The 27,731-nt window shown below is 40.7% G+C and overlaps 1 protein-coding gene across 7 annotated transcripts in view; it reads right to left on the bottom strand.

Moving 5' to 3' along the window:
* tenm2a (teneurin transmembrane protein 2a) overlaps nucleotides 1-27,731 on the bottom strand; it is a 245,648-nt gene that overhangs the window by 70,715 nt on the left and 147,202 nt on the right. For 6 of the 7 annotated variants that reach the window (XM_061685215.1, XM_061685217.1, XM_061685219.1 and 3 more), the window contains one exon: nucleotides 378-584. The exons of the other annotated variant lie outside the window; for it this stretch is intronic. In XM_061685215.1, coding sequence (XP_061541199.1) covers nucleotides 378-584 — 207 coding nt within the window. The remainder of the gene's footprint in view (nucleotides 1-377; nucleotides 585-27,731) is intronic. 7 annotated transcript variants of the gene reach the window in all.

The following is a 27,731-nucleotide window of genomic DNA, read 5'->3' as shown; positions in this document are numbered from 1 at the left end:
GGGACCATTTTACAAGGTTAAGAAAAAGCAATGTTTAATTTTTGTTGTGTCACTTTATTACTCAAAAACATACAAAAAAGGTCTCAAAGGCGCAGACTCTAGTTCTACTATTATCTCACAGATCAAAAATTTAACACAGATTAGAATCTTTAATTTGCTATTGTTTTATAAATAATACTGTATATCATAATTTCCATTATTCTCATGCCTAGAGAAGACACATGATAAAAACACAATGTCAAGCCACAGATCACCCAACATACAAAATGGACCAGCAAATGCACACAAAATGACATAATGCAAGACTGTGATGGATGAGGTGACTGTATTAATAAAATTAAAGAATGATGGTGCATATGAGTGGGTCGCTTTCTTACCCGTGGAGGACGGCTGGGCCCGGAGCAAATATGAGTCTTCTGGGTGGGGCTCCAGGTGAGAATGGGTGGAGTTTTTCTCTAGGAGGGGAACCTGGCACTCCCTGATGGGCGGAGACGGGCCAGGGGATGGGTGATGTGGGGCGGACGAGGACGACGGATGGGACGGAGGGAGGAGGGAAGAGGAAGAGGTTGGAGGCATTGGGCGACCTGGAGGATGGAAGAAGAGAAAAGGCGAATGGTGAAAGTTAGACAAAACAGATGGTGATGACTGACAGTGATGTAGTTTGCCTGTTAGACGTTGATCAGAAAACCAAACATTGTTGCAGAGTAACATTCATTCATTCATTTATTTTCCGAACCGCTTATCCTCACTGGGTGCTGGGTGCTGGAGCCTATCCCAGCTATCTTCGGGCGAGAAGCGGGGTACACCCTGAACTGGTCGCCAGCCAATAGCAGGGCACATATGAACATACAACCATCCACACTCACATTCACACCTATGGGCAATTGAGAGTCTTCAATTAACCTACCATGCATGTTTTTGGGATGTGGGAGGAAAGCGGAGTGCCCGGAGAAAACCCACGCAGACACGGTGAGAACATGCAAACTCCACACAGGCGGGGCGGGGATTTAGAACCCCGGTCCTCAGAACTGTGAGGCTAATGTGCTAACCAGTCGTCCATCGTGCCACCCCAAAGTAACATTAAAAAAAAAAAAAAAAAAAAATCAACAACACCATGTACTTGAGTGTATAAATAAAAAGTTGTAACAAGGACTATTCAAAAGCGCAAATGAAAACGGTTGACCCAGTGAGATATGAAACACAAACTCACAAACTGTCAGGCAACCCTAATTAAACAAATGTTAGTCCATCCAAAGTGCATGCATGACAAATAACCTCATGCTGTACAGTACGTGCAATTTAGCAACAAATTTACGGCAATTCGTTGACAAATGTCCACGCTTCTTGCCTAATGTCTTCAATTTTTAATTTGTCAAAGGAAGAATGTGCTATTTCCTTTTTGCTGGAATAGGATGATGGGATCTGAGTTTTCATTAGGACCCACATCCTTTGCACAATTGTTCTCTACATGGGTAAGACACACGAATAGCCACTCTTTAAATAGCCAGAGCCCTGGGACGTGTGGACAGAATCAGGCTGTCCCGTACACCAGAGAGACAAAAGAGGGATAGAGAGAAATCACTCTACTCTCCAAAGGTTTGGAAATCAAGGACAGAGACAAATCTAATAAATTCTATTTAGAGACAGCTCAAAATATAGAATAATTATGTCTGCCATATTTGTCGCTCAATCAATCAACAAAACTGTAAAAATGAGGCCACAGAGTTCAGCTAATCCACTAAAGAACTCAGGTTATTATCACCACTAATTAAATAGTCAAACAGAGACACAGTGACAATGATAATAATTTATTTTCACTTGATTGCAACAATCAAAATGATAGCCTTTGGCTCCAACTGAGTTTTCTCTTTATGGCTTTACAAAACAAACCTTTCTCAGTAGTGTTTTGTCCTGCACTTATGCAAGCTTAAATGTATGGGGGTTGTAAAAAGAAAAAAAAAATCCTCTTGTGAGCTTGATTTGTAGTTAATCACTTTTCATGCATTCATCATCTGTCAGTTCACAGGGAACAGAGAGATTACAATGGATGACCTTGGTTTGTCTCTTCTTCCATTATTTTTCTTTTTTTAACAGAAGAAAGCAGAACATACAGCAAGAATAAAGAGGCATTATTCTATGACGAAAAAATGGCCATGGATATGAATGCAATAATCATTGCTTGTTTGTCTAAATGTGCGCTGAGATTGGCTGGTGATCAGTTCCCTGTGTACTCCGCTTCTCTCGGCAAAAGTCATTTTAGGTTCATTGAAGACTTTAAATTGTCCATCGGTGTCAAAGCTTGCTGTCTTTTTGTGCCTTTGACCATTTCGTATCCAAAAACATATAGATTTTTTTTCAAGTATTTCTTTTAAATAGAGACAGTGATGTCCATCGGGTAGCAGTAGCTCATCTGTAACGATCTCCACTTTGGTACCGGGGTGTCACCACACAAGTTCTGCCTCTAGTTCTACTATCATCAAAATAAAAAATCTTATAATGAAAACAATATATATATCATGTATTGATTAAATTTACTTGTATAGACTGAGACTCCGCCCCCCCCCCCCCCCCTCCGTGTGCAATATAGTGTCATGAAACGGTGGAGGATATCAACACAGACTAGTTGGAGAGAGTCTCATCACCGTGAGGTGCATTAATCAATATACAGTGGGTGCCATCATGGCTTTCTAGAGATACATCTGAGAGAAGAGGAGCCAGAGTGTTGCTTCTGCCCCATCTTAGAGCCGTGTGTCATGGAAACCAGAGCTGGCATCAATCCCCGGCTAGGCATTAACTGCACCCCAGAGAGAGGACCAGCTTTTTCTTCTTCTGTATATAGCTATGTGTGTGTGTGTGCGTGTGTGTGTGTACACAAGCGTGTGTTTGCATTGTGCGTTTCCGGTCAATTTCATTACTGCAAAGCAAACATTGGTGGTGTACATGAGGGATTAGATGGGAGGGAATGTGACAGACTGATGTAAGGGCAGGGGGGCAGTGGGTGGTGGTTATGCAAGGGTCACAAGGTCAACCAGAAGAAAGGAGAGCACACAGAGATGAACGGACTGAAAAAAGGATGGGAAAACAGACATTCGAGAATTTATTTTTAACAAAAAATAAAGCAAATTGAGACGGAAAGCAATGAAGGACGGTAATTAGGCAATATGAATGGATCAGGAAAGACAGGAAAACGAATGAAGAGGTAAGGAGGGAATAAACAACCTTTACTTATGTAAAAAGGCAATTGATCAAAAAAAAAAATCAATCACGCCCTTCGACTGACGTTTGAGATGGGATTACAGCTATTTGCATATTTTACAAGCACTCTAATGAGGCTGTTGGTGACAACATGCAGTGGTAAACATCTGTGTGTGTGTGTGTGTGTGTGTATGTGTGCTCGCCCGCGTGCATGTATAGCAGCACTCTTCCAAGCCTGCTTTACTTCTGCATGCTATTAATACATGTGTACACAATTACACGTGCCTGAACTCACATGTGTAAGGTTATGTATTTTCTAGGGTAGTTATTAATATTTTAAACCACTTTAATTACAAAAAAAGACAAAAATGCTATAGTTGGCCAAAAGCAATTAAGGGAAATTTAATCTCTTTAGCAATTATGCTGTAGGGCATCCTTAACTCAGCCATTTCTGTCCGCTACATTTTCGAGAAAGGTCAGTGAAAATTGGTTTGTGTTATTAGAACAAAAGCTTGGCAATGAGCTCACGTGGTTCTCTTGACAATCGGATCGTTGCCATCGCCTCCCTGGCCATCTGTATGTATTTCTCCATGACAGTCATTTCTAAAATCCAGTGTTGATTAGTGTGATGACTGAGTGCACCATAAAGGAGGAAAAAAAATATTCCTGAAGCTTTTGTTCTAAAGTGCAACCCCCTGAGTGATAGCAATGCAACCATGAAGCATGACAGCCCTTAACTTTTGTATACAAGATTGTTTCTCCAACTCTGCTGTGGCATTACACAGACTTAATTCCGCTCATTGACTCTACAATAATGTCTCTCTTCCCTGTCCTTGTGACTATTTCTGTCCCTCCTTTACCTCCTCCCACCCACCTCGCTTTATCCATCCATCCACCCATCTGGCTGAGGTGAGGACTGGTCGGCTGAGGAAGGCGTCGGGAGGGTGGAGGGATGGAACGACAGCTGGAGCCCCGTCAGAAAAGGATAGACAAATTACCCCTCTAACGAGAGTCGTTCATCATCTCTGCATCTACCCCATATTTCCTCCCAGCCTTGGCTCCACACCTGGATACCAGCACTGGAAAAATAATCCCATAACGTGACTCTTGATGCTGCTCTTATTTCACAGCTATTGGTGTGCTGTTTAGTCAATCTGTTCACGCTTCAATTAGGGAAATAATAATGAGGAGATGAGCGGACGATGGGAAACGGTTCAATGAATTGTGCACAGGAAAAAGGGGAAAAAGCGGACCGGGCACACCTATGCTGGCACATGTTGAGAGCCATTACCACAGCTGCTGTCAGCACAGATGTTAGACTGAGGGGAACTGTCAGTCAGTGACTGCAAACATGCAGTGTGTATGACATCTCTTCCATCTCATCTTCATCACTTTATTTATCTCCTATTCATGCCTTTTCTTGATATCTATAGATGCACACCTGTCGTGTGACTGAGCGCAACAATGCACGCCACATATTGCAGCTGTCAATAAGTGTTTCCTGTCTGCTTTTCCAATCTCGAAAGTGTGCTGTCACAACCCCAGCCTCTTTCTGTAATGAGTGCCACTGCAGCGAACGAGGGAAAAATAAAACAAATAAAGAGAGGACAGAGAGATAAGAGCGCAATTCAACAGACTTGTGCTTGTGCAACAGACAGCGCTTTAATTAATAAAGTTGGGCTTTTGCAGCCTAAAGAGATGATTGTATCACCAGCTCTGTCTTTGATGTGCAACGCAGTCTGGGTTCTTCTCTGGCCTCAAGCTTCCCTCTTCCTCTCTTTCATCTCACTTGCATTACGCCATCACCCCAAAAGTATGCAGTGCCTCTTTCAAAAAACATACCAGCAAAGTAGTCTTCACACAAAGCCTGCTGATGAAGCAGGAGGATGAGAAAACGCTGCACAGATATAAAACTGAATTTTTCTACAGTTTTTTTTTTTTCTTCTCCTCGGACGTATCATTTGCAAGTATCACTGGTCTAAGTCGAATTACTTTTATGTATTTTTGGGGGAATTAATTAACAATTAATTTGTTAATGCCTTAAATTCCCACTTATACTGTATATATAGTACAAATCATCCACTGTGTAACCTGGAATGTTTCTCCTCCTCCAATTGCTGGCAACTGTTAGCTGGCCAATGAAAGTGGTTTCAAGCTACCCCAGACACTCTTCTACATTTCAACCTCAGTGGTGCTGGTGTCATTGCTGTTTGTTGTTTGGATGCCAAATAAAATTAAGTATGAATGCAAATAAGAGGAAATATTTTTTTTTTTGGTTTATTCCTCCCAAAAATGTAAGATTTTGGCTTCATGTTAGTTTTGTGAATTATGCCTTTTTATTTCTTTATTCAAAGTAATCAGGGAACGATACAATGTACCAATCTGTCAACTCACCACCTGCTGCAGATATCAGGATGCTTTGGATTAATAAAAATGGTATTACAGTTTCTCATGACAACTGATACTGTAACTAGACAACACTTTGTGAAAATTAGTTATTTACTTTGTAAAGTAAGTATCTGAGATAAGTAGCTATCACACGTAGCATATGAATGATGATTACTTTGGGTGTCCAGGAGCATTCTACCGCAATCTGAGGCACATTCATTCTACTTGTCTACTTCCAGTATCTGTTCAAGTGGCAGCACTTTTATCTTGAGAAGAACAGAGCAAAGGCAAAAACACAACCTTTTGACCTCGGTGCACAAGCACAACCCAGCACCTCTATGCATCTGCTAATTGAAACATGCCTTCTTGTTGCTGGGAAGAGTGTGTGCGTGTGTGTGCGTGCGCATAGGTGTGCGTGTGCGTGTACGTGTGTGTGTGTGTGTGTGTGTGTGTTCATGGTTACACGTTAGGATGCTACAACACACTGTCCATTGTCAGATGTCCACTGCGTATCTCGGGGCAACCATGATAAATGCATTACCATATAAATTACATACATGTTGTTGCTGCTGTGGATTGATGGCATTGTTATGGATTACAGCTTTGGACCTTTATTGAAAGCAGTCAAAATAAATAGCCTCCTCTAAATGCAGCCACATACACGGGTGCAAGAAGATGCACATTCTCCTATAATTGCGCATTCGTGTGCATGTCATTCACACACAAACTTGAACATGTTCAGGTGCAGAGACAGTCATCCTCAGCTTTCCATTGCCTCTAAACATGCTCTTTACTAACTCAAAGGATCTGCAAGAGAGTCATCATCTGTGTGTACTTGTGTGTATTAGTGTGTGTGTGTGCATGTTTATGTGAATGTGTGTGCGTGTGTGCATGGTGACAATTCATATGCGGAGGGATCTTGCTGAGGTCAATGAACCTGCTATTTATAACTATGCAGTAATATAAAAAAAGTTAACTCTCAATATAAAGTACATTGATAATTACCAAATGGAAACTCTTTTTTTTTTTTTTTTTTCCATAAACTTGTTATTTCCAAGTATTATAATCCACTGATCAGTCACTTGTGCCTTTTGTATTCAAGGTGAGGCAAATGATTTTAGAATTTTGAATGAATGTTGAGTAAATAATGTAACCTAATGCTCCAGTCATGTTAAAATTGTGCTTTTGTGGCTAAATATCTTTTTATTTATTTTTATTTATTTTAATTTTTTTTTCAGCTCAGCATCCATGGCATAGAATGTTTTCCCAATTATGGGAATTATGCAGGCTGTACAGATCTCCCAGGTGCAGGTACCTATATGAAACATGTCCTATTCAACTGTTGTTACATTTTCAAACATTTATTATTATTATTATTTTTTTTTTAACTAAAATTCTCTCATGAGGGCCATTAAAATGTCAGGTGTAAATTTGTATGAGATTAAAGTTATGCATCATGGAAGCTTCCATGTTTTCTCGAGAGAAGAGATGAGTGACACATTCAAATGCTGTTTGGCTCCATGGAGGTAGTCCTCTGTTTTGGCACTTTGTGGAGATGCCAACCAAACAACAGAAACATGTCTCCAGGCTTAGGAATGCTGTCTTACATTTAAATTGTGTCAGGAGCATTTGTTAGTATGTTCTTCTTTTTTCAGATGTTGCAGAATCCAAAAGCCGAGAACAATAAATTATTTTTGATGCTGCTAAATCTTGCAATGCAGAGAGGGAAGGACTGCAATCCAAACAATCACATTGGTGCCTACTTTAAAACAACCTATTAGTGTACAAAATGTGCACTGAAGGTACCATTGTTCGTTACAGATAATGGACCCTAATGGGCATGCACAACTTAGTACTCCAACACAAGAGTTTAATTAAAAAATTTTTTGCCTTTATAAAAAAAAAGAAAAACATTTTGGTTCCCTCTCATCGGGGACCTATTTAACAGCATATTTATTACTTATTATTCATCTTTATCTCTTATTTATTTATCTTTATTAATTACAGTATTTGTGTGTGTGTGTATTTACCCCTTTCATGTGACTAAATATGTTAAATATATTGCATATAATATTACCAAGCCCATTAAAAAAATTAAGCCTCCAAAAGGACCACATGAGAAAAATATGTCTCTTTGACAGGAAAAAGAGAGTTTTATAATCCCCATGAGGTGCAGATTCAGTGCCCAGCTATATGACTGCAAGCACACGGTAACGTTGGCAAGTGAGTGTTTATTAACAGCAATCAGCAATTCTGCCCATTCAGCCATTAAAAATCAAATGCATACCAAATAAGTCTTACAAATTAATAGGAAAACGTGACAAAATGAAACAGGGAGCAATGTAAGAGATTGCAAGTGATTATTTGTTTGCCTATAAAAGCACACACCGGGGACATTGTGTCCTTGTGCAGGTAAAATGAGAATTGTATGTTGCTATGATCTCATGAATGGATTCCATTTCAGTGAAGATTGCATGTGACACTATGTGAAGTTGGTGTGAGGGGCTCAGTAAGCATTTTCACTGTCGATTAAAAAGAATGCGCCCAAAAATGGAACAAATGTGATCAGCATGCACAAGCTGTATTTAGACGCTCAGGATGGCCCGTTGCTGAGGATGGGGGAGGTGATATTTCCGCTCTTTGATGTTTACATCTTTCTTTAGTAACAACAGACTAATAAGAAAGAAAGAAAAAAAACATCGTCAAGTATATTGACTCAAACTAGCTTTCTTTTGAACTGTGTCTCTTGAAGTGATAGATTGGAATGAATGACTCAGACTTTTGCATTCCAGATGTGTACATGCCTTGGAGTTGTCTTTATTATTGATTAAATACAGACACCGGTGTGTCTGCCGTCTGAGACACACCTTGTACAGTCCAGATTCAAGATGCAATTAAAACAGCATGGCACAAATAATGAAGTACAAATTTAAATAATTAGTGCATTAATAGAGGCTCTCCAAATTGATAAGATTTGTTCGTTCAGGAATTATTCTTGCAACTTGTAATCACATTTGTGGTTAATGTTTATATTTTTAAAGCAAATTAGCGTGAACTAACTGTTCATAGATCTAAATATACAACATCAGACTCAAATTGTTTTACAGTTTTAACTTTTGACTAACTTTTAATTGGTTAAGTCAGTTTAATAGCTTTCTTGATTACTTCCACAGACCTTAATTATCATAGTTTTATTATATTATACTCTCAATTTATTTTCCAGTTAGTTGCACTGTGGATTTAGAGGATTTGATTTTCTGGAATGTCATCTTGTTGCCAATGTTATGGGGTTTTTGAGGGGCCCTCAGACAAATCCTGTACCTTGAGCCCTTCATTACTTGGGGGGGTGCCTTCATCCCTGATTGTATTATTAGCTGGTGCCTCGGTGAATCAGATGTTAATTACATGCAGATTACCAGTTTGAACAAAATGACATGGAATGTATCATAAGCCTGTGTTGGATGTTCTGGGCTACACTTGAACAGGGCCCGCAACCTGCTAGCTTCCATCCTTGTGTGCTTGTGAGCATGATGTGAGGAGAGTGAAGTTTACTATTCATGCGGAAGCCCTCTGAGGTAAGAGCTGTTCTGGTCATGGATGGCTGAGTGGAAATATGCATGTTTGTGATGTGGAAGTCCTGAGTGACAGGTCTCTGAGAGCCATGTCAGCAGATGTCTGTCTTTTTTGTTGATGTAGCAAACAGACTGATATTTGACATCTATCTGTCCATCAGTTTATGCTTCCATCCATCATCCATCCATCCATCTATAATTAGTAACATCTCTCCATCCATGGGTTTTCTATAGTGGTGTACGATCTGGGTCACTGCAGGGACTGTGGAGCCTGTGAAAGTTGACTTTGGGCAGCATTTGTGAAGCGTACCAAGTGAGAATCAATCACACATCAGTTATGGTAAACCACTTCACCATCTATTTTTGATTCATACATAAATCTATCTTTTTAGTTAAAGTAATCTCTCGCTATATCGCGGTCCACCTAGTGCGTCACAATTAAAAAAAAAAAAAACATATTTATATTGATGCTAATTCGGCATATAACGGAATTTCTTTACATATTTTTTAATTGTTATGGTAAAATAAGCATTTTCTAGCCTAAAACATAAAAAAAAATGAATGACAATTCATTAAAACACATATTACGAGGAATAAAATACCTGTACAGCACAGTACAAAAGCTCAGTTGTGCTGAGCGCTGATATTTCCAGTGAGAGTTTGTTGACAGTACGTCTCATAGTAACCACGTTTCTTTACTTTGTTAATAGATGTGAGCTAAATAGACTAATGTCTCGTCGTGTATCATTGGAGGACATTACAATACTTTACGTCAAGCCTTACGATACTGCCTAAATTTGGTACCTGGCGGCCGGCAGTTAGTGACAGAGGAAGATGGTAGCAGTAGTAAAAATGAAACTTCTCGACCTGTTGAAGGAAGGAAGAAAGTTTGTGCCTTTCTGAAGCCATTAGGGCATAAATCTTCGGTCCGTTACATGAAAAAGGACAAAAATAATAATATCAGGGTGACAGCTATTCTGTAATGCTCTTGCAGGCCTTGCAGTACAATTGGCATTAACTTCAATGGTGAGTAGCTTCATTTCATACTGTATGTTGTCAATATTATGTACAGTATGTTTCAGAATATAAAAATGTGTTTAAGCGTGTAAGAAAATGTTTATGAATACGGTAAAGGTTAATAAGAGTGTGGGAAAGATTAATGTGTGGGACTGAAGAGATTCATAAGGCTTGAAAATATCAATTAAAAAAAATATGGCTAGCACATTGCAGAATTCACCGATTGCTGGGGTGGTCAGGAATGTAACCCCACAATAAACGAGGGATTACATCATATAATTTCTTAATCTTGTTCTACCTATTCATCCACCACACTATTTTATCTCGCTACCATTTAATTATTATATCTCCCATAAATGAAACTACAAACATCTAGAAACAGCCTTTCTATGTTCTGTCAATCCAGCATCCATTTTACATTTTTCTATCCACTTATCAACCAATTTCATCCATTTTCTATCTTTCATTAATCAGTCATCAATTTCACTGTTTAGATTTATCACTCCTAAATCTATCAAGTTTCTTTACATATCCGATGAGCAATCCCTATTTTTGATCAATCCCTCCATATCTACAGTTCTATATCTGAGATTCCTTGCATCAATAAATTTTTTTCATCCACCCATTTTGCATTTATCCACTTGTTTTCCATCAACCTATTTTGTATACAACCATCTATTCACATTTTCAGTCATCTATTTTTTTTAAGCAACCTACGTAACACCCTCTGTATTTATTCTGCTGAAATCATCATTCAGCTTTACAATTAGCTCAGCTTGCATCAGCAGACACCAGAGGACACAGAGGAATACGAAGGTTCCCATGCTGATGGACTTTGCATGCCGTTGTGCATCCACATGTACACCAGAGTGTGTATTTGTGTGCCACTTTGACACAAACACTCTCTCGCAAATGTGATGCAACACTCCAAGGCACGACCTGCAAAACCTATTGTGCCCAGTCAAGCAGAGGCAAAAGACTCGCCTCAGGTGGAGAGAGACCACTCGGTCAAAATGTTCAACATTTGACATTGGTCCTCCACACTCGAAACACCCACTCCTGTCCCTATGAACTACAAAGCTGGGAGACACATAATAAAACGCAAGTTTTTGAAGGACATCAAACCAATTCAGTCAATTTAAGATGAGAGAGTTGAATGAGATTTTTAATTACAACATGACCTGAGGTACATTAGCTCATATTAATGAGAATCATTAACCTAGAGGTAACTAAGACCCCTCCTCCTTAACTACAACAGATAACACGTCTGCTGCCTTGACACAATACTACCACGATGCGCATGCGTCTGCATGATTGAATTTATTTTAAGCGATTTATTTTTTTTAATACGTAGTAATAAACAGCCACATTTATTAACATTCTTGAATAGCTTGAGTCAAAGTGATTTTGTCGTTTGTTAGTTCCGTGCAGCCTAATAAGAAAAATGGAATAAAAAGATGAATGTGATAAAAAGAATGACGGTCAAGGTGGTTTTGAATGCTGTGGCATGGGACAAACAGAATATTTCAGTCCTTTTTCTGATGACAAGCGTATTAGTTGCAGATGTGGACAATCTGTAAGAGGACAGAGCAGACAGGCACACACACATCCACACAACCTCAAATAGGAGGAACCAATCTGACTGCGCCTTATAGCCAATTTCCTCTTATGTCCCAAATCTCTTCCGTCAATACTGCATCTAGAATCCAAACTTTCAATAGGATAACAAACACACAGCCAGTGTGACAATTGCGCTGAAGACAAGACAGGCACAAAGGGTGCGCGGATGAGGTACAGACAAACAAAGCAGGGTTTCAGGGTAAAACATTAAACGTGTCTTGCTGAGAGTTTAGGTGGTTACATGCACAATGGAGGCAATCAATTGAGCTCAGGAATATTAGAGTATCATACTAAACTCTAGTGGCCATTTACATTAAACAGTTTGATGGTATGCTGAATGCATTGCCCTTCTTTTAATCTGATCATGGCAAGCAGGACTATTGTACATGTTCTGTAAATGAAATTCCTGATCGTGTGTTACAATGAAGTCTGTGTGTACGTATCCTTCTTCAGCACATTAATTGTCACTCCTGTTGGTGTCAGAACTCCTGTGGGACATCTGCACCTTCATTAGAATCTACTGATCATCATGCTGCAGTACCAAGACAGGGCCTGTTTCCCTCTTTCATCACTTTCTCTGCATCTCAGCGCCTCCTACCCATTCTGCCACCCCTCATTGTTTTTTATATGCTGCTATATTCTCAGCCAGCCTCCGCAGTGTTGTTTACTTTAAACATCATCTGAGGTATTTCTGGCTTTATCAGTCTAATGCAGAGAAGTAAAAAACATTGTGAAAGAGCAAGCAGCTCTTGCGACAACTTTGAAGGTGGTCTTCTTTTACTTAATCCGGAAATGGCTGCTCTGTGGTATATTCATTTTATGATTTTTACCACCCGCCCTCTCACCATTCAACATTTCTGTCACTTTTCCATCTTCACCGCTTTGCACAATCTTCTCCGCCCACATCTTTGCACATTCTTTTGCATTTTCATTCCCATCATCCTTCCTTCCGTCATTATCTTTGTGTTAATACCTCTCTGTCTCAATCTCCAGCTCAAGTGGCTCTTACCCCAGGGGGTAGGTTCACTAGCACTCCACAGACCCCTACAGACATGTAATGTGCCCCCCACGTCCCCCATTGCCCTCCTCTCATGCTCCTCCTCCTCCTCCTCTTCTTTCTCCACAGCGGATGGGAGATGCCAGCTGGAGGAACCAGAGAGAAATGGGCCCAATTACAGCATTGAGAACTAAAAGTTGGGCTAATTAACTGTAATTTGTTAACAAACTGCTTTTTCAACAAGAACCATCTCTCTGTCTGTCACATGGCAGACGCATACATTAGAGTGGAGATTCACAAGCAGCACCATGCATAACTCCTAAAAAAGTACTGCAACTGTAGGTACATACAGTACACACACACATGCAGGTATATGGACATACAGCCCTACAGCCTTCACATCTACCAAGCCAAGCTCACATACCCATTCAAATGTGAGCTGATCCACTTGCTCAGCTGTATTTACTGCAAGGGCAATATGTTGATCATGTTAGAGTAGCTGATTATTCCGGTTTGACAGTAAAGGAAACAAATATCTTTCATAGGCAGGCATCTATCTTAGCGAGAGGGCTTCTAGCTATAGACTATAACACAAATGAGTGTGTCGTGTGCAGCTATGACAGTCACAAAGAGAGGGCAGGAAGATGAGGAAGAGGGGGAGAATGAAAAGAAGTGAGTGATGACACAAATGAGAACAAAAAAGTTAGAGAGGCGCCAGATGGAGAGGGGGGGACCAGCTGAATAAAGAATGAGATGAAAATGTGGATGGATGGAAAGAGGAGATGAATTAGGCGCAATTCTCTCGGTTTTGTGCGGTTTTGTCCCCCCAACAAAGGGATAATGATGGTTAGAGGCAAGAACAAAAGGTTTAACGTGAGAAAAGATTCTATCTGGGGTGGAACACATGAAAAACAATCACACGCGTGCATGTACGTATACTGTAGGGTGTCATTACTTTTGTGTTACAGGTTTTAAAAGAATAGTGTTTACCGTAGGTAGCAGTAGGAAGAAAAATCTTGTCAGTGTTAAAACTTCATAACAGGTGTGTAGAGGATATAACACTTTTGAAATGACAAGAGGATCCCCCAAGCACTAAACATGTACACAAACACACAAGCGTTGACACTGATAGTTATAGATAGTTAATAACTCAGGGGGGAGTAGGTCTATATTAATTTCTGTATGTGACAGCTTGGCTCAGGAAATTTACACCTGTTGAGGGTCACTTTCGAAAAATGTGCACCGCATCTTGAAAAACCCTGGAGTCATATTTGATCAGGCCATGCTTTTTGGTTAACAAATTGAAATTGAAACCCATTCCTGCTTTTTCTACCTCCAAAATATTTCTAAACTTAAGTCCCTGTTATCTCAGTCTGAACTACATCTAGTCTTGACTATTGAAATTCTCTCTCACCTGCAGTGTTGGGAGTAACCAATTAATATGGTTACATCATTGAATTACAAAATGTACATAATTGAAATATGTTATATTACTGGGAAAAAAATGTATGAACACATTTTTGTTGCGTTTGGAAGTTTCCATGATTACAATTTCAGTTACATTTGAAAAATCGCCGCATAAGCTTGGTTTTGTCAAATATTTCTTTTTCATATCAACTTCCTCCAAAAGCCGACGCTGTTTCTTTCTGTAAGTGACATTCTGCCGATTAGATCAATCTACATGTAATTGCAGTCAGCGCCAAAAACAGAGGTATACAAGACGTTCCTGGGTTGGAAAATAAATAAATAAATAAATAAATATAAATTAACAATACAAACTAAAGATAAAGGCCTATACATTTTTGTACAACACAAAGAGTGTTTGCCGGCTGTGAAGGTGTTTTTAATGTCGAACAGCCTATGTCAACCCAGAGGACAGTTAGCTTTATGGAGCATTCTGTAGGCCAGTTGCAATTTTGAATGATACATAGAAAGTACTCCTGCTCCAAATTTGCATTGACTGTTGAAAGCCTTAACTGTGAAGTTTCAGATTTGTTAAGACATTGCAAAATGTTACAGTAAGTGTACTGTATACCGCTGTTATAACAGTAAAAATAAGTTACTGAAGTTCAGTGAAGTCTTTTATTAAATTGTCTTGTTTAGTCTGAAGTAGCCAGCACGGTAGACAACTGGTTAGCACATCTGCCTCGTAGTTCTGGGGACCGGGGTTCAAATCCCGGCCCCGCCTGTGTGGAGTTTGTATGTTCTCCCCGTGCCTGAGTGGGTTTTCTCCGTGCACTCCGGTTTCCTCCCATGTCCCAAAAATATGCGTGGTAGGTTGATTGAAGACTCTACATTGCCCGTTGGTTTGACTGTGAGTGCGAGTGGTTGCTTGTTTGTATGTGCCCTGTGATTGGCTGGCAACCAGTTCAGGGTGTACCCCGCCTCCTGCCCAATGACAGCTGGGATAGGCTCCAGGACGCCCGCGACCCTAATGAGGAGAAGCGGCTCAGAAAATGGATGGATAGCCTGAAGTACTGTTGAAGGTTTTAACACTATCAGGTCTTGAAATGTGAACATGCTTAGCAGTTGAAAGCATTTATTCAAAATTAAAAAAAGTAACCAAATGTAATCAAATGTAATTTGTTATATTATTCTGAGAAAGTAATTGAATAAGTAATTGTTACACTGCTATTACATTTTCAACAGGGTAACTTGTAACTGTAACCAATGGCATTTCTAAAGTAATCTTCCCAAGACTGTTCACCTGTCTCAAGAAAACTTTATTAGACTGTCTGCACTCAGCTCAGAATGCTGCCGCTAGGCAATTTTCTCGATGTCATAAAGTTGAGCCACATCACTCCCATTTTGTTGTCCAAACTTCCTGTTCATTTTAGGATTCAGTATGACATTTTACAGTCACTTACAGAGCCTTCAATGATTAGGCTCCTCCATACTTGATAGAGCTGGTGTTATTTAATTGTCACTGTCATCTGCTGACCACCTTTTACTTACTGTCCCTCACAAAAGATAAAAGTCTAAAGGCGATAGAGTCTTGCAGGCTATTACTTTTTCTGTGGACATTTTTAAAAATCAGTCCAAAACACATTTGTTTAGAAAGGCATTCCCGTATGAATTGATTGTTAATTGATTTTTTTTTTCTTGTATTAACTGTATAATGTTTGTCATGGTAATTTATTTTGCATTTTAAAGTAGGGATGCACCAATACTGATACCAGTATCAGAACTGCTGCTTCCCTACTTAAAATATCAGTCAACTATTTTCTCTGTAAAGTGCCCATACTGTAGGTCTTTCCTCGTACTCATCCAAATGCTCCGATACTATGAAACCATTACCACTGCAGCAGACTGAATTATATCTTCTGGGAAGCTGTAGTAGGAGCCATGTCAGTCATTTGGAAACACATTAAAGTGAACACGGCTGACAACAATAAAGCCGACTGCAAATTATGCTCTGCCAAATGGATGATGAAAGCTGCTCAAACGGCAATGGAAGCAGGCACACCACGGGTTCGGGAAGCGGGACCTCTCCCGCTCCACTTTGGGCTGTTCAGCTCCAGTCGGGCCAGCTGTGCACCTGTTTCGGCCTCCTCCGCTCCACGCGGGCTCACCCGCAGGATACATGGTTGATCCTACCAGTAGCATGTGCCCGTCTCAAAGATTAACCATGCAGGTCTAAGTACACACGGACCTGTATGTGAAACTGCAAATGGCGAATTAAATCAGTTATAATTGTTACATGAATAGTCTGTGGCAATTCTGGAGCTAATACATGCAAACGAGCACCGACCACTGGGGATGTGTGCATTTCTCAGACCAAAAACCCATGTGGGGCTCACCCCACTCGGGGGTATAATAAAGCAGAGAAACTTCTCTTCATAAAAAACAACCTGCGCCTCACTTCACAGTCCAGAGTGGAAAAGTAAGTGCAGGTGTGATAATGCATCACTTCAGATGTCCTACTACAGTTTAATTTTAGAACTGAAATGCCTTGTGTTACATGCTATATTTAAGTGAAATGTATGTCAAGTTTGAAAAACATGCAGGTGGATGTTAAAATGTCACAAATGTCAAGTTACAACTAAAAAAAGTGGTATATTTGAGTGAAAGTCATGTCATCTTCAAGAATTTTTTTTTAAACATTTCATTATTATAAAACATTAATCACAATTGTAAAATGTAGCATTATTAAGTATCGGTACTTGATCTTGGTACATTTTACTTGTACACATACTCGGTGTCCAAAAAACTACATTGTCCACTCAAAACATCACCAAAGGCCAGATGGGTTGGGCTCCACCCTCAACATGGTTTATAAAATAATTTTATTAGAACTAAAGTTTAACTGTATGTCATAGATCATAAGTATTGTAGTGTTTTTTCTTCTCGTTTTTTTTTTGTGAACGAATATATTTCAAGATAAATCTCAGTCTCAAGAAAAGAAAACAAACCTCTGTTCTTTATGGACCTCTCTCATGGGTGGGACTTTTTTCCCCACCTTCATCTATCTTACTACTATCTCAAATAGTCTGTAATCTTCTAACAAACATTTGATCAGTTCTGATTCTGCTGAAACAAGTTAGATTTTCTCCAGTTCTGTGATTCAACCTACTTTTCAGTTTCCACTTGCTCCATCTCTATCTGTCTCTCACACCTCATTAGTAATGCTAACACCCTGAGTAATGGAGGATACATTCATGTTATTTGTTCCTGTGTGTGTGTGTGCCTGGAATGCAATGTATCTGGGAAGGGAAGATGAGTTTCCTCCACTGATCCCATTTTACTGTCTAGGTCCTGCTGTCCTGCCTGTGAGCAAATGCGATGGAAATGCAATCACAATTAGTTGAGGTCCAGACGTAGACTGATGGACAGATGGGCACACGGACACACTGGCATACACACATTCACACAGAGAAAAATGCTCCCCGTACCACTACCGTGAGGGAGTCATGCAGAAAATAGTTTTGGATGCGGTGATGAGGAGAGGGTAGTCTGTGTGTGGTGAGGGAGGACTTTTTAATTTATATTTTTAATGTAAAATATCATTCAAAGAGGGAAAGTTAGGAATCTCATTATACTGCTTCTTTATTACACACAAGGCAAATCTGTCTCGGTAATGTGTCTTGAAAAATAAGCACAATGTACATAAACACACGTGTAATCAACCTGCAGAACCCTCCAGCCATAATCACCACAGGAGAAACTGGCTCTTCCTCCAGAATCATAAATATAGGGAGGAATAATCTACCAGATATCATCAATCACACATAATCTACATCTGTGCCACCACTAAACCCCAAAACCCCAGACAAAGATCCAAAGGGCAAAAGTTTGTTGAACACTTAAATCTTCAGGTAGAGGATAACCAATTACATAATTCCAGATGTGATGCTGTGTATGCGGTAAGAATAAAAATAAAATAAGATAAAATAATAAAAAGGACTGCAAACAAAGAAAATTGAATTTGATCAAATGATCAGAAATGTAAATGGGTTTAAATGGAGTGACCTACAGGTACATTTCAATAAATCAGAATCGTGTCAAAAGCTTAATTTAGTTAGTTTTCAAAAAGTGAAAATCGTACTACAGAGATGCACTACACACATATAATATATATATAATATATGAGTACTGCAATAAAGGAACTTTTCTACCATATTCTAATGTATTGAGATGTACCGTAAACGATATGTGTACTACATTATGCAGTTAAGTACAGTTAAGAAAATGTATGAATTCAGATCGTCAAAACAAAAAAAAATCTCTTCATCACTGTAAAGCCATTAATATATTACAATTCTTTCTGCCTGTTTGGGCTACTGCCAATCTCCATCTCTCTGCTCAGTCAAATTAGAGACTTCCTGCTGATAGGGATGTCCCGCCTCCAGGGTCAGAGCAAGTCAGCGATGTTACCCAGAAGGAGTGTGGGTGGCCCTCGAGGGGCCCCTGGGGATCCCTGTGGCATGCCTGTGTCAAGGATGATCATCAACGGCCATCAGACAGATATAGGGGTTGAAGTTCAACCACTTGCAGGAATACAGTTGCTCAAGCCACTGATGGAAAAAGTGTGCAAGAGTTTGTCTTTGAAAGTCTGTCAGCCTTCCATGTACTGTATATTGCTAACTGACTTACACACCTGTGTGTTTTAATACAGTTCTTAAAAGGGTCGTTTTGGTTGGGTGCAAATCTTTAAAAAAAATGCTAAATTCTCTATTTGGAGTGATTTCTCTCAAAATCCTGAATAGAATTACTCTTTCATATGATTGAGTACGAAGAGTGTCTTGTATATCCCAAAATTAAAATACATTTCAATACTGATTTTGGCATATTATGGCCTTCTTAAAGCAGCAGGATTTGCAGTCAGCGCTTTTAAAATCATCTCCCCAAGACCCAAATGTCAAAAAGAAATGCGAGCCCACAGATGGAGAATAAACCTGAAGTTGACCTTCCTATCCTTTTATTCCTTGTTCCCTTTCTCCTACTTCCTTTCATGCTGTTTTTGTCCTTTATAAGTGTCCTGCAGTTCCGAAAAGCTGGGACAGCACTGTGGGAGTTTGATCACTACTGTGACTGGTCACACTACACATACACACGCACACAAGCATCTTTTCTTTATGCGATTGGAAAAAAATAATACTGGGTGAGTTTCTTCCAGGTGGTTCAGTATACAGTTTGTCCATTTTGTTTCTCGTTTGCTGACTGGAGTTTGTTGCTGAGTATGTTTGTTCCGCACCCACAACATTTCCTTTCAAACTAAGAGTCTTTTCTCCTCAAGACCCCCCACAGGGGAGAAAAAAAAATAACTTTCAAAATCTGCCAAACAATGAGTCATCCATAAACACAATCCTCTATGAAAAGACACCAAGATACACTCCCACTGAGGCACGGAACGAACATAAAGCCTCTCCAGCTGAAGGATCACAAGCACATTCAAATGGCCGACATTTTCAGGATCAAACAGACGGACGGACACACGTAAAAACACAAATGGGCCATCAGCTGGGAAGCGCGCACATATGCCTACTACATGACTCGGGTTCATCATAGGGTATCAATAGCTGCAGAGGACAGTCTGGGCACATACTGATGGCAATGCCTCCCATATGGGGTTAGTGTAGTCAAACAGGCAGACGGATGTCTGAAATTGCTGATGGCTCCACACTGATTAATTAGGGTAGATGATGAGGGAGGGGGTGAAATGAGAACACAGTGATGGGAATAATCAGAGGCAGTGAGCTGTACTATACTCAGCATTTAAATATGGTGACCAGAAGCTATTATAGTCGTTCTCTCCTTTCAAATTCTCTCTCAGCATTAGTTATATCACCCCTCCCCCCTCTCTCTTTGAACCTACTTTTTCACCTTATATTCCCCTTTGAAACTTTGCACGCACATTCAGCTTGAGCCCGTTTTGTTTGTAGCTACTGGGATAGAAGCACCACCCATATAGCCCCAGCAACTTCAACAACAACAACACTAACAACTATCCTAGAGATGCCATGAGGGAGGTGGGATTCTTCATCACTCTGTTTCCTCTCCTGAGAATAATTTCTATTTCCAGTGTTTTCGTTGAGAGTGACAGTCTATCGTTCCTGTACGGAAGTGATTAGCAGTATATATATATATATATATATATATATATATATATATATATATATATATATATATATAAGAACCAATAAACTAAGTCAATGACAAACTAGATTTTACTTTTTTCTCTCCATCTCACCACTCTCCACTCATCCCTCTCTCATCCTCCCTCCATCCGTTTCCCTCCATCACCCTCTCTCTGGTGGAGCATAGTAATCCCATTAGGATCAATATTCCAGGCGAGTGAGCATCCTTTCACTGCAGCAATTACAAACCTTTAGAGACATAAAGGAGAGCATTTCTTCACAGCTTAGACCATCAATCAACTGTTTAGCTTCAGAGTCAAAGGATGTGTGTGTGTGTGTGAGAGAGAAAGAGAGCGCACACGTCTTTATTCTCAATTGTTTTGTCTGCGTTATTTACATGACTGTCGGGATTTTCTTCTTATAGATCATATTATGAGGGGCTCCGAATACATGAGAGAGTTTCTGCCCATCTGCTGCTGCAACAAGGGCAAATCACGTCTCTTGTGTAAGGATGTATTAGCATGTGTGTGTCCATAGTGGGAATTCACAAACAGCAACGCTTGGGTTTTTAGCCAGGGGTTAATATTTCATATTCCCGACATCCTCTGCTTCCACAGCACCATAGGTCTATGCACCAAATCTACACCCTTGTAGAAACTCTGTTTGACATGTAATTTAAACAATTGGTCAAACTAGTTTCTTTTGACAGATGTGGAGCCATCCTGTGATTGTAATTGTACAAAAAAAGCAGTTTGTCGCTGAGATGAATAGCACGGCTAAAATCTTCTCTCTGTCTCCATCTAAATAGCCTCGGTTACTTTGTCTCCGTCTCTAATGAGGTGGCGTGACTGACAGAAATGGCGAGGGCATATCAGTTCTCATCTTGTCAGCTCTGTGGCCACTTGTGCCCCTCAATGTCACAGGGCTGCTCTTTGCCCGAAGGCCTCTGCCTTCCAACTAGCTAACTGCTCCACAACCCCCATCTGGCACGTCTCGCCCTGAGACGTAGTCAGGCTCAGTTGGTGTCGCTCTGGAGGAAAAATTGATGGCCAACTCCAGATTCCACTGTGGCCATAATAATACTACGGTGACTGGAAAATGCACTTCATCAAATGGACTCCATATAGTTACTCTACAGAGGAAATGTGATCCGAGTCTAGGTCAGACTTTTAAGGGAGTATAACAATTTAATCAGTTGTTTACTGGAGCATAAAATAGAAAATGCTGCACTTCAGAATGGGTGTTGCTGTGTGCGTTACAGTGAAATTCCTCTTAAAACAAGCACTCAGAGACAACAGCCATACAGTTCGAGTAAATGACAGTTTTAAATGGCCTGCTATTTTTATTGAAAATGCAGAACTTCATCGTAGCCTGTGGCTCACTCCGTCATTCAGATTCTTTGCCATGAAAAAAATCAATTAGACTATCATTAGACCAGGCTGATGATGAGGTTCTGTTTATCGTTAACTGCACATTATTTGATTCTTCATTTAACAGGCAGCGCCTCATTTACTTATGATCCATTTAACAAATGTTGTTTTAAAAGTTTCTAAATGTGTTTGAGTTTTGAATGCATTTGTCTTGTGTGCTGCACAGTTTCCATGCTAATTTCATTTTTGAGAGGCAATAAAAAGTGAAAAACAAATGCAGGGGCTGGTGGCCTTCTATTTGGTTGTTGTACACATGAGCTAAGATTATAGATGAAAATGTGAAGAACATTAGAATAGAGAGCAGAAAAGACTTGATGGCAGACTGACGAGTGGATTAATTGCAAAATGTGCGTCAGGACGCGTAAGCAAGGGAAGGCCAAGTCTAAAGCCAAGCCATCACTCAATAAGGCGTTTCTTCTACTGACAGCAGAGCCAGGGACAGATTGAATCCTATGCGGCCAGCACTGGCTGTTCTTTGCCTTCATCCCATTTCTATATATCTCCAAAACTAACACTCACAAAATGCACACTACAGTAGAGCTTTACTTCACAGCATTTTGGGACCAAATTTGGCTCTCTGTCCTCTTCATCCATTCCCCTGTTGGTGAATCTACCAGATGCAGCTAATGCACATCCCATTCCATCACATTATCTCACTTTCAGCATGCTTAAATTAAGTTGTAGAATACACACACGCACACAGACACACACACACACGCACGTACACGCGCACGCACGCACTCTCGCATGCACACACACACAAGCACACGCCATAAGTCCTCATTTTGATCTCCAACTTGTTCCTCTCAAGCCCTAGAGATGGAGCAGGGAAGACAAACAAAGGAACACTGGATAAAAACAGAGGAGAGGAAGAAGCAGGTTGCAGGACATCTTCCTCTGACTCAGTCTGTGCATATTTTCATCCTTGCCGATATAATAACTCCCGCAGGACACCGGTGTGCCAAACCGAATGCCTACTACTACTTCTTACTCTGTACAACAAAATAGGAGACAAAACTCCTAAAACTAAAAACCTAAAACTCGTCAAAGTAATGTGAAGACTAAAGGCCTTTTCATACTGCACTTTCTTAGTGTGAAAGGTCCCCTCGACAAAGCGCAACGTCAACGGCAACGGGGGTGCAGCCATCCCATATTTATAAGTGCTGAAGTAGCAGCCAACTAGGAAGTAAACAGAAAGGTTTTTCCCGCTGAAGAAGTAGACTGCAACTCGGCAAGATGTCGCTGTCTTTTTCACAAAAGAAAGCCCTGGTGAGGACACAAAAAAGGATATGGATCCCATTGTAATGGCTCGTCGGAACCTCAGAGAATTTTGGCTTGTTCTTGAGCTCAAATTTTACCAAGACCGCTTTGAGGTCTATTTGAGGCTAAGCAGGGATTTCGGGACAAAGAGAAACCGCACGTATTAGATGTCCTCCATTTTCCCCTTGCCATTTACAGTGCAAGTCCGCCAAAATAGCACTCGGAAAATACTCCGCCAGCCTCTCTCGCATTGGAGGAACTTTTGACGTTTGACATGAGGCTGAGCGTCAGACACCCTCTGCATTGATGCTGTAGGGTGTATTGGCTTTGGATAAAACATCATTTATTTAAGAAATAAATTCATCCAAGGTGAACGACTATGTATAAAAGGAAGGAAAAAGTGACAAAAAACCTCTTATCAGTCACATAATCTGAAGGTTGCCACATTTAGGAAATGCAAGTCCTAGATTACAGAGGTTTCCTTATTAAACTCAAAATACACACAAAATACAATTTTATAGAATATTTAATGAAATATACGAGGGATCTATAGGGAAACACACAGAGGGGTCTAACTCCAGAAAGAAAATAACACTAAGGGTGAACGAAAAAGGAAGGTAGGACCGTGTGTTGCTGGATTAAAAATGAGCATGAATAGGTTTCACCATGGTGAGCGAGTTGGAACTTGTGTGAAGCTAGTATTTTCTCCCAAATTATAGGCACTAGTCTTGTTGCGCTGTACTCACGACCGTAGATTAGTTTGTCGGTGGGGATGGTCTTTCTCCGGACATCTCAGGAGGGAAAAGAAAGCTTACGACAAGGAAAAGGGATGGATAAAACAAAGCAAAAAATATGCAAAAAGAAAAGTCCCATTGGGGTGCGCTCGTAACTTACCTGTCGATTGAACTTCTGGTGGGCTCAGCTCTGGCTCTCAGCTGAGTGCGTGACCGGTACGGAATGCCGGTAGTTGCTTACTGAGGCTCTGCCAACAGATCGCGGCTAGGAAAAGCGATCGAAACTGCCCCCGGCTTGGTTGAGGCGGGCACTCGCACGCGTCGCAACAGAGGACAAAGGAAAAGAAAGGGGGAGGGGGTTGGCCGAAGCCCCCCTCAGGTGGCTGGAGAGATTAGCCAGCAGGAGCAGCAGAAAAGCAGAACACAATAGAGCAAAACCCAAGAGAGAGAGAAGAGGCGGGAGTCAAAGGTTAAATACACAGGGGGAGTGTCTAAGGGATGGAGGAAACCGGAGAAGACCACGCCCATCGACTGGAACCCTGGTCTACGATCTAGGCATAAAAATGGTGTAAAAATCATATATTAATATAAAATACTCCCAACTTTGTACCCTTACTCATAGATCAACCATATAGAATGATTGTTTTAAACTTCAGTCTTGGCAAATCAACTGCTTATGGTTCAATGCAACACTTCATACTTTTTGGCTTCAAATCAAGACAAACTTCACAAAATCTCACAGCTGGACAGCGTCCGGGAGTAATAGTTCAATCTGTGGCATATCCATATAATAAATCTATCGTTGTCGATCTGTCCCAGATTGTTCTTATTGGAGAGAGGATCTCCCAACCTTTTGGTCGCTATCGTCAAAAGAAGGAGCCTTTGAAGTGACAACCGATCCATAGTCACTGCAACGCTCTGCATCACGTCAAAACGCGCTGACGCCGCCTCAGCACTGACAGACACCTGGCCAAGAGTAGTGTGAAAAGGCCTTAAGGGCTCTATTCTGGTAGACAGCGGCGGCGTGCAAATGCCGGCAGAATCAAATTTTCGTGGAAGCGCAAGCATTTTGCAGAACGGTCTGTACCAAGCTGGGGATTCCAGAGCAGTGAGGGTGTGTCATTGGAGATGTGCCCAGCAGAGTGACAATTTGACAGCAGAAAGTAGGTCTATACGTACGCCTGTTCAGACCACGTCCGCTGGTCTAACACAATTTTGGTGAATTAGATCTGGACAACTGCATATATATACTGAGGATCGTGGTCATTTTTAAGTCGCCAGCGGTTATCATCAGCTCATTCTGTATTTAATTATTTACATGAAATCAACTCAATCAATGAAGTAAAGTGGATAGCCACATATTACTGGTTCGGCACTCACGGATGCACCTATTCTCTAAATATTTGGATGGAACTGAATTCAACACTTATTTGTGGGGTGTTTTTTTTTTTTTTACTCTATCGTCTGTTTATTCACCATTTTTCGAGCCCAGTTCCTATCCCCCACAGACAGCCGAGGTCCATTGTATTTACTTTTGAAGAAGGTTTGAGATGCAGCAAAAACATGTTGGAAGTCATGGCCTAAATGTCTAAAACTATCGAAATGATGTCTAAAAATAATGTCTAAAAACATTGGTTCTCAACTGTTGTCACACCGAGACCTGCAGTTTCCTCTTGTTGCTAAGTCACAGCTCACTTTAATGGGGGATAAGACCAAAAAAGAGAATGTACTTTTCAAAAATATCCTTTGAAAACATTCATATCACATTTCAACTACACATGCTTATATTTTCTAACAGTCTTTCAGAGCACCGTATTAAGAAACAGATGATGAATTAATGACAACGACGTACAAAAACAAATATTTTGGCACTTGAGCTCTTCTTTTTAGGAAAGTGTAATCAATAGTTTGTCTCTTGGAAACAAAGGATGTAGAGCAAGGCAACCGTAAAGGCTTCTTTATACTCACGTGGGCGGTGACCGCACTGATGTCACTGCGGCTATCCCACGTGCAGTTTGCCTTTATACTCGAGCGCAACCCATGCACGCAGTTTTGAAAATGTGCTGCAGTTCTCCTCCAGGTTGGGGGTGTCGCTACAGCTGGTATTGGCTAGGACACCAGAGGGTGGAGTTTCCTGTGCATTTTTTTGGCCATTTCCAGTAGCCGTTTTTCCTTTCCTTTCCGTAACTAGAACAAATGGACCTAGATGACCAGATGATACGTTTAATTATGCGGCGACGTAGGTGGTATGTGGAACGGAGAGGAATGGTGAGTACGTCATCACAGCATGTGACTAAAACGGACCAATCATGAGAGATGATCTCCGCGGCATTCTACGCGCAGCAACAATTTCTGCCGCGTGCGCGTCAAGTGATGCGGAGAGGGCCGCACGGGGCAATGCGTCGGTCACGTGATGCAATGCGGGCGTCGTTGGCCGCGCGAGCGTGGGAGTATAAAGATGCCTTAACAGTTATAACCGTCTGAATTATTATGCTATGAAAACACCAAGGGCATCTTTTATGTGAGAGGCTGTTTAACTGCTGCTGGAAGTTGTTTTTACACCCCAACTGATAACATTTCCGATCCATGCCAGTCAAAACAAGGTTATTTTCCAAATAAAAGGCAACTCAGACCTAGGATTCACGTTAAATAGTTCACTGCTGCTACAGTGGCAACAAAACCTAAATTTGTACGTAAGTTGAAATGCATCATAGTCTATCAGTTACCTATGCCAATGCTGTATTAAAATGATAATTATAGTAAATATTTGTATGACAAACATTTATAGGTCCATTAATCCATCCATTTTCCGTAACACTTATCCTCACTCGAGTCGCGGGCGTGCTGGAGCCAATCCCAGCTGACTCTGGGGGAGAGGCGGGGTACACCCTGAACTGGTCACAGGAAACATTTACTGTAAACAAACATCACACTCCCATTCACACCTACGGGCAGTTTGGAGTCTTCAATTGGGAGGAAACCGGAGTACGCGGAGAAAACCCACGCAGGCACGGGGAGAACATGCTAACTTCACACAGGCTTGGCCGGATTTGTGAAGTGAGGCAGATGTGCTAACCAGTTGTCCACCGGGCCGCCATTTATAGGTCATAAATGTAAAAAAATCCAATGAAAAACAGTAAATACAGTGCTAACTGACCATGCCTTCTTGAATTGTGTGAAATCATATTCTTAAACTGTCTGTAACCTCAAAATGTCGTATGTCGGTACCGTTGTAAGATGAGAAACCCTTGTAATTTTTTTCTACCTGTCCCCGACCCACCAAAAATGGGTCAATACCCACATTTGGGTCCTAACTTAATGGTTAAGAGTCACTGGTCTAAAACAATCTTTGACATACTCTATACTATTACAATCTCCTCGATAGACACTATATGGTAAGTTGGATTGATCTCAGTAAAAATGACAGTCTTTCGGTTCTTTTATCATGCTCGTCGGTATGCTGTTGAATAAATAAATATGTGCTGACAGTCCGAACACCTCAATCAGACCTCTGCTTGTCTGTCAGCCCTTGGTTGACCGATGAGGAGACAAGCAGCAACAAAAGGAAGAAACAAAAGGGGTGCATGAGAAGAAAACAAAAACAGAATTCTGCATGTTTGTTTAGTGCCACAAGGAAAGAGGTGAGGAGATTCTAGCCTTCTAAAGATAGATGGAGGTGACAAAAAAGAAAGAAAAAAGATCAAACAAAAACAACAGAACAGATCCTGTTGGTGTGTGTGATTGTGTGTGTGGTTTTGTAGTGTGTGCATACCAACAGGGAATTGTGTAGGTGAATGGCGGGGTGTAATAAGAAATGTGACCTATTGATCGGTTGGAGAATGATGTCTCAGCTTTCGACAGCAGCGGTGGCGCTGAGACAACACACCAAAACAAAATGCTTCATTTCAATTTGCATTCACTTTGATTCATCCACTTACCAG

Source organism: Phycodurus eques, chromosome 9 (genome assembly GCF_024500275.1).
Source record: "Phycodurus eques isolate BA_2022a chromosome 9, UOR_Pequ_1.1, whole genome shotgun sequence".
Lineage (NCBI taxonomy): Eukaryota > Metazoa > Chordata > Actinopteri > Syngnathiformes > Syngnathidae > Phycodurus > Phycodurus eques.
The sequence above is the reverse complement of the archived record's forward strand: the minus strand, read 5'-3'. Positions and strand labels throughout refer to the sequence as shown.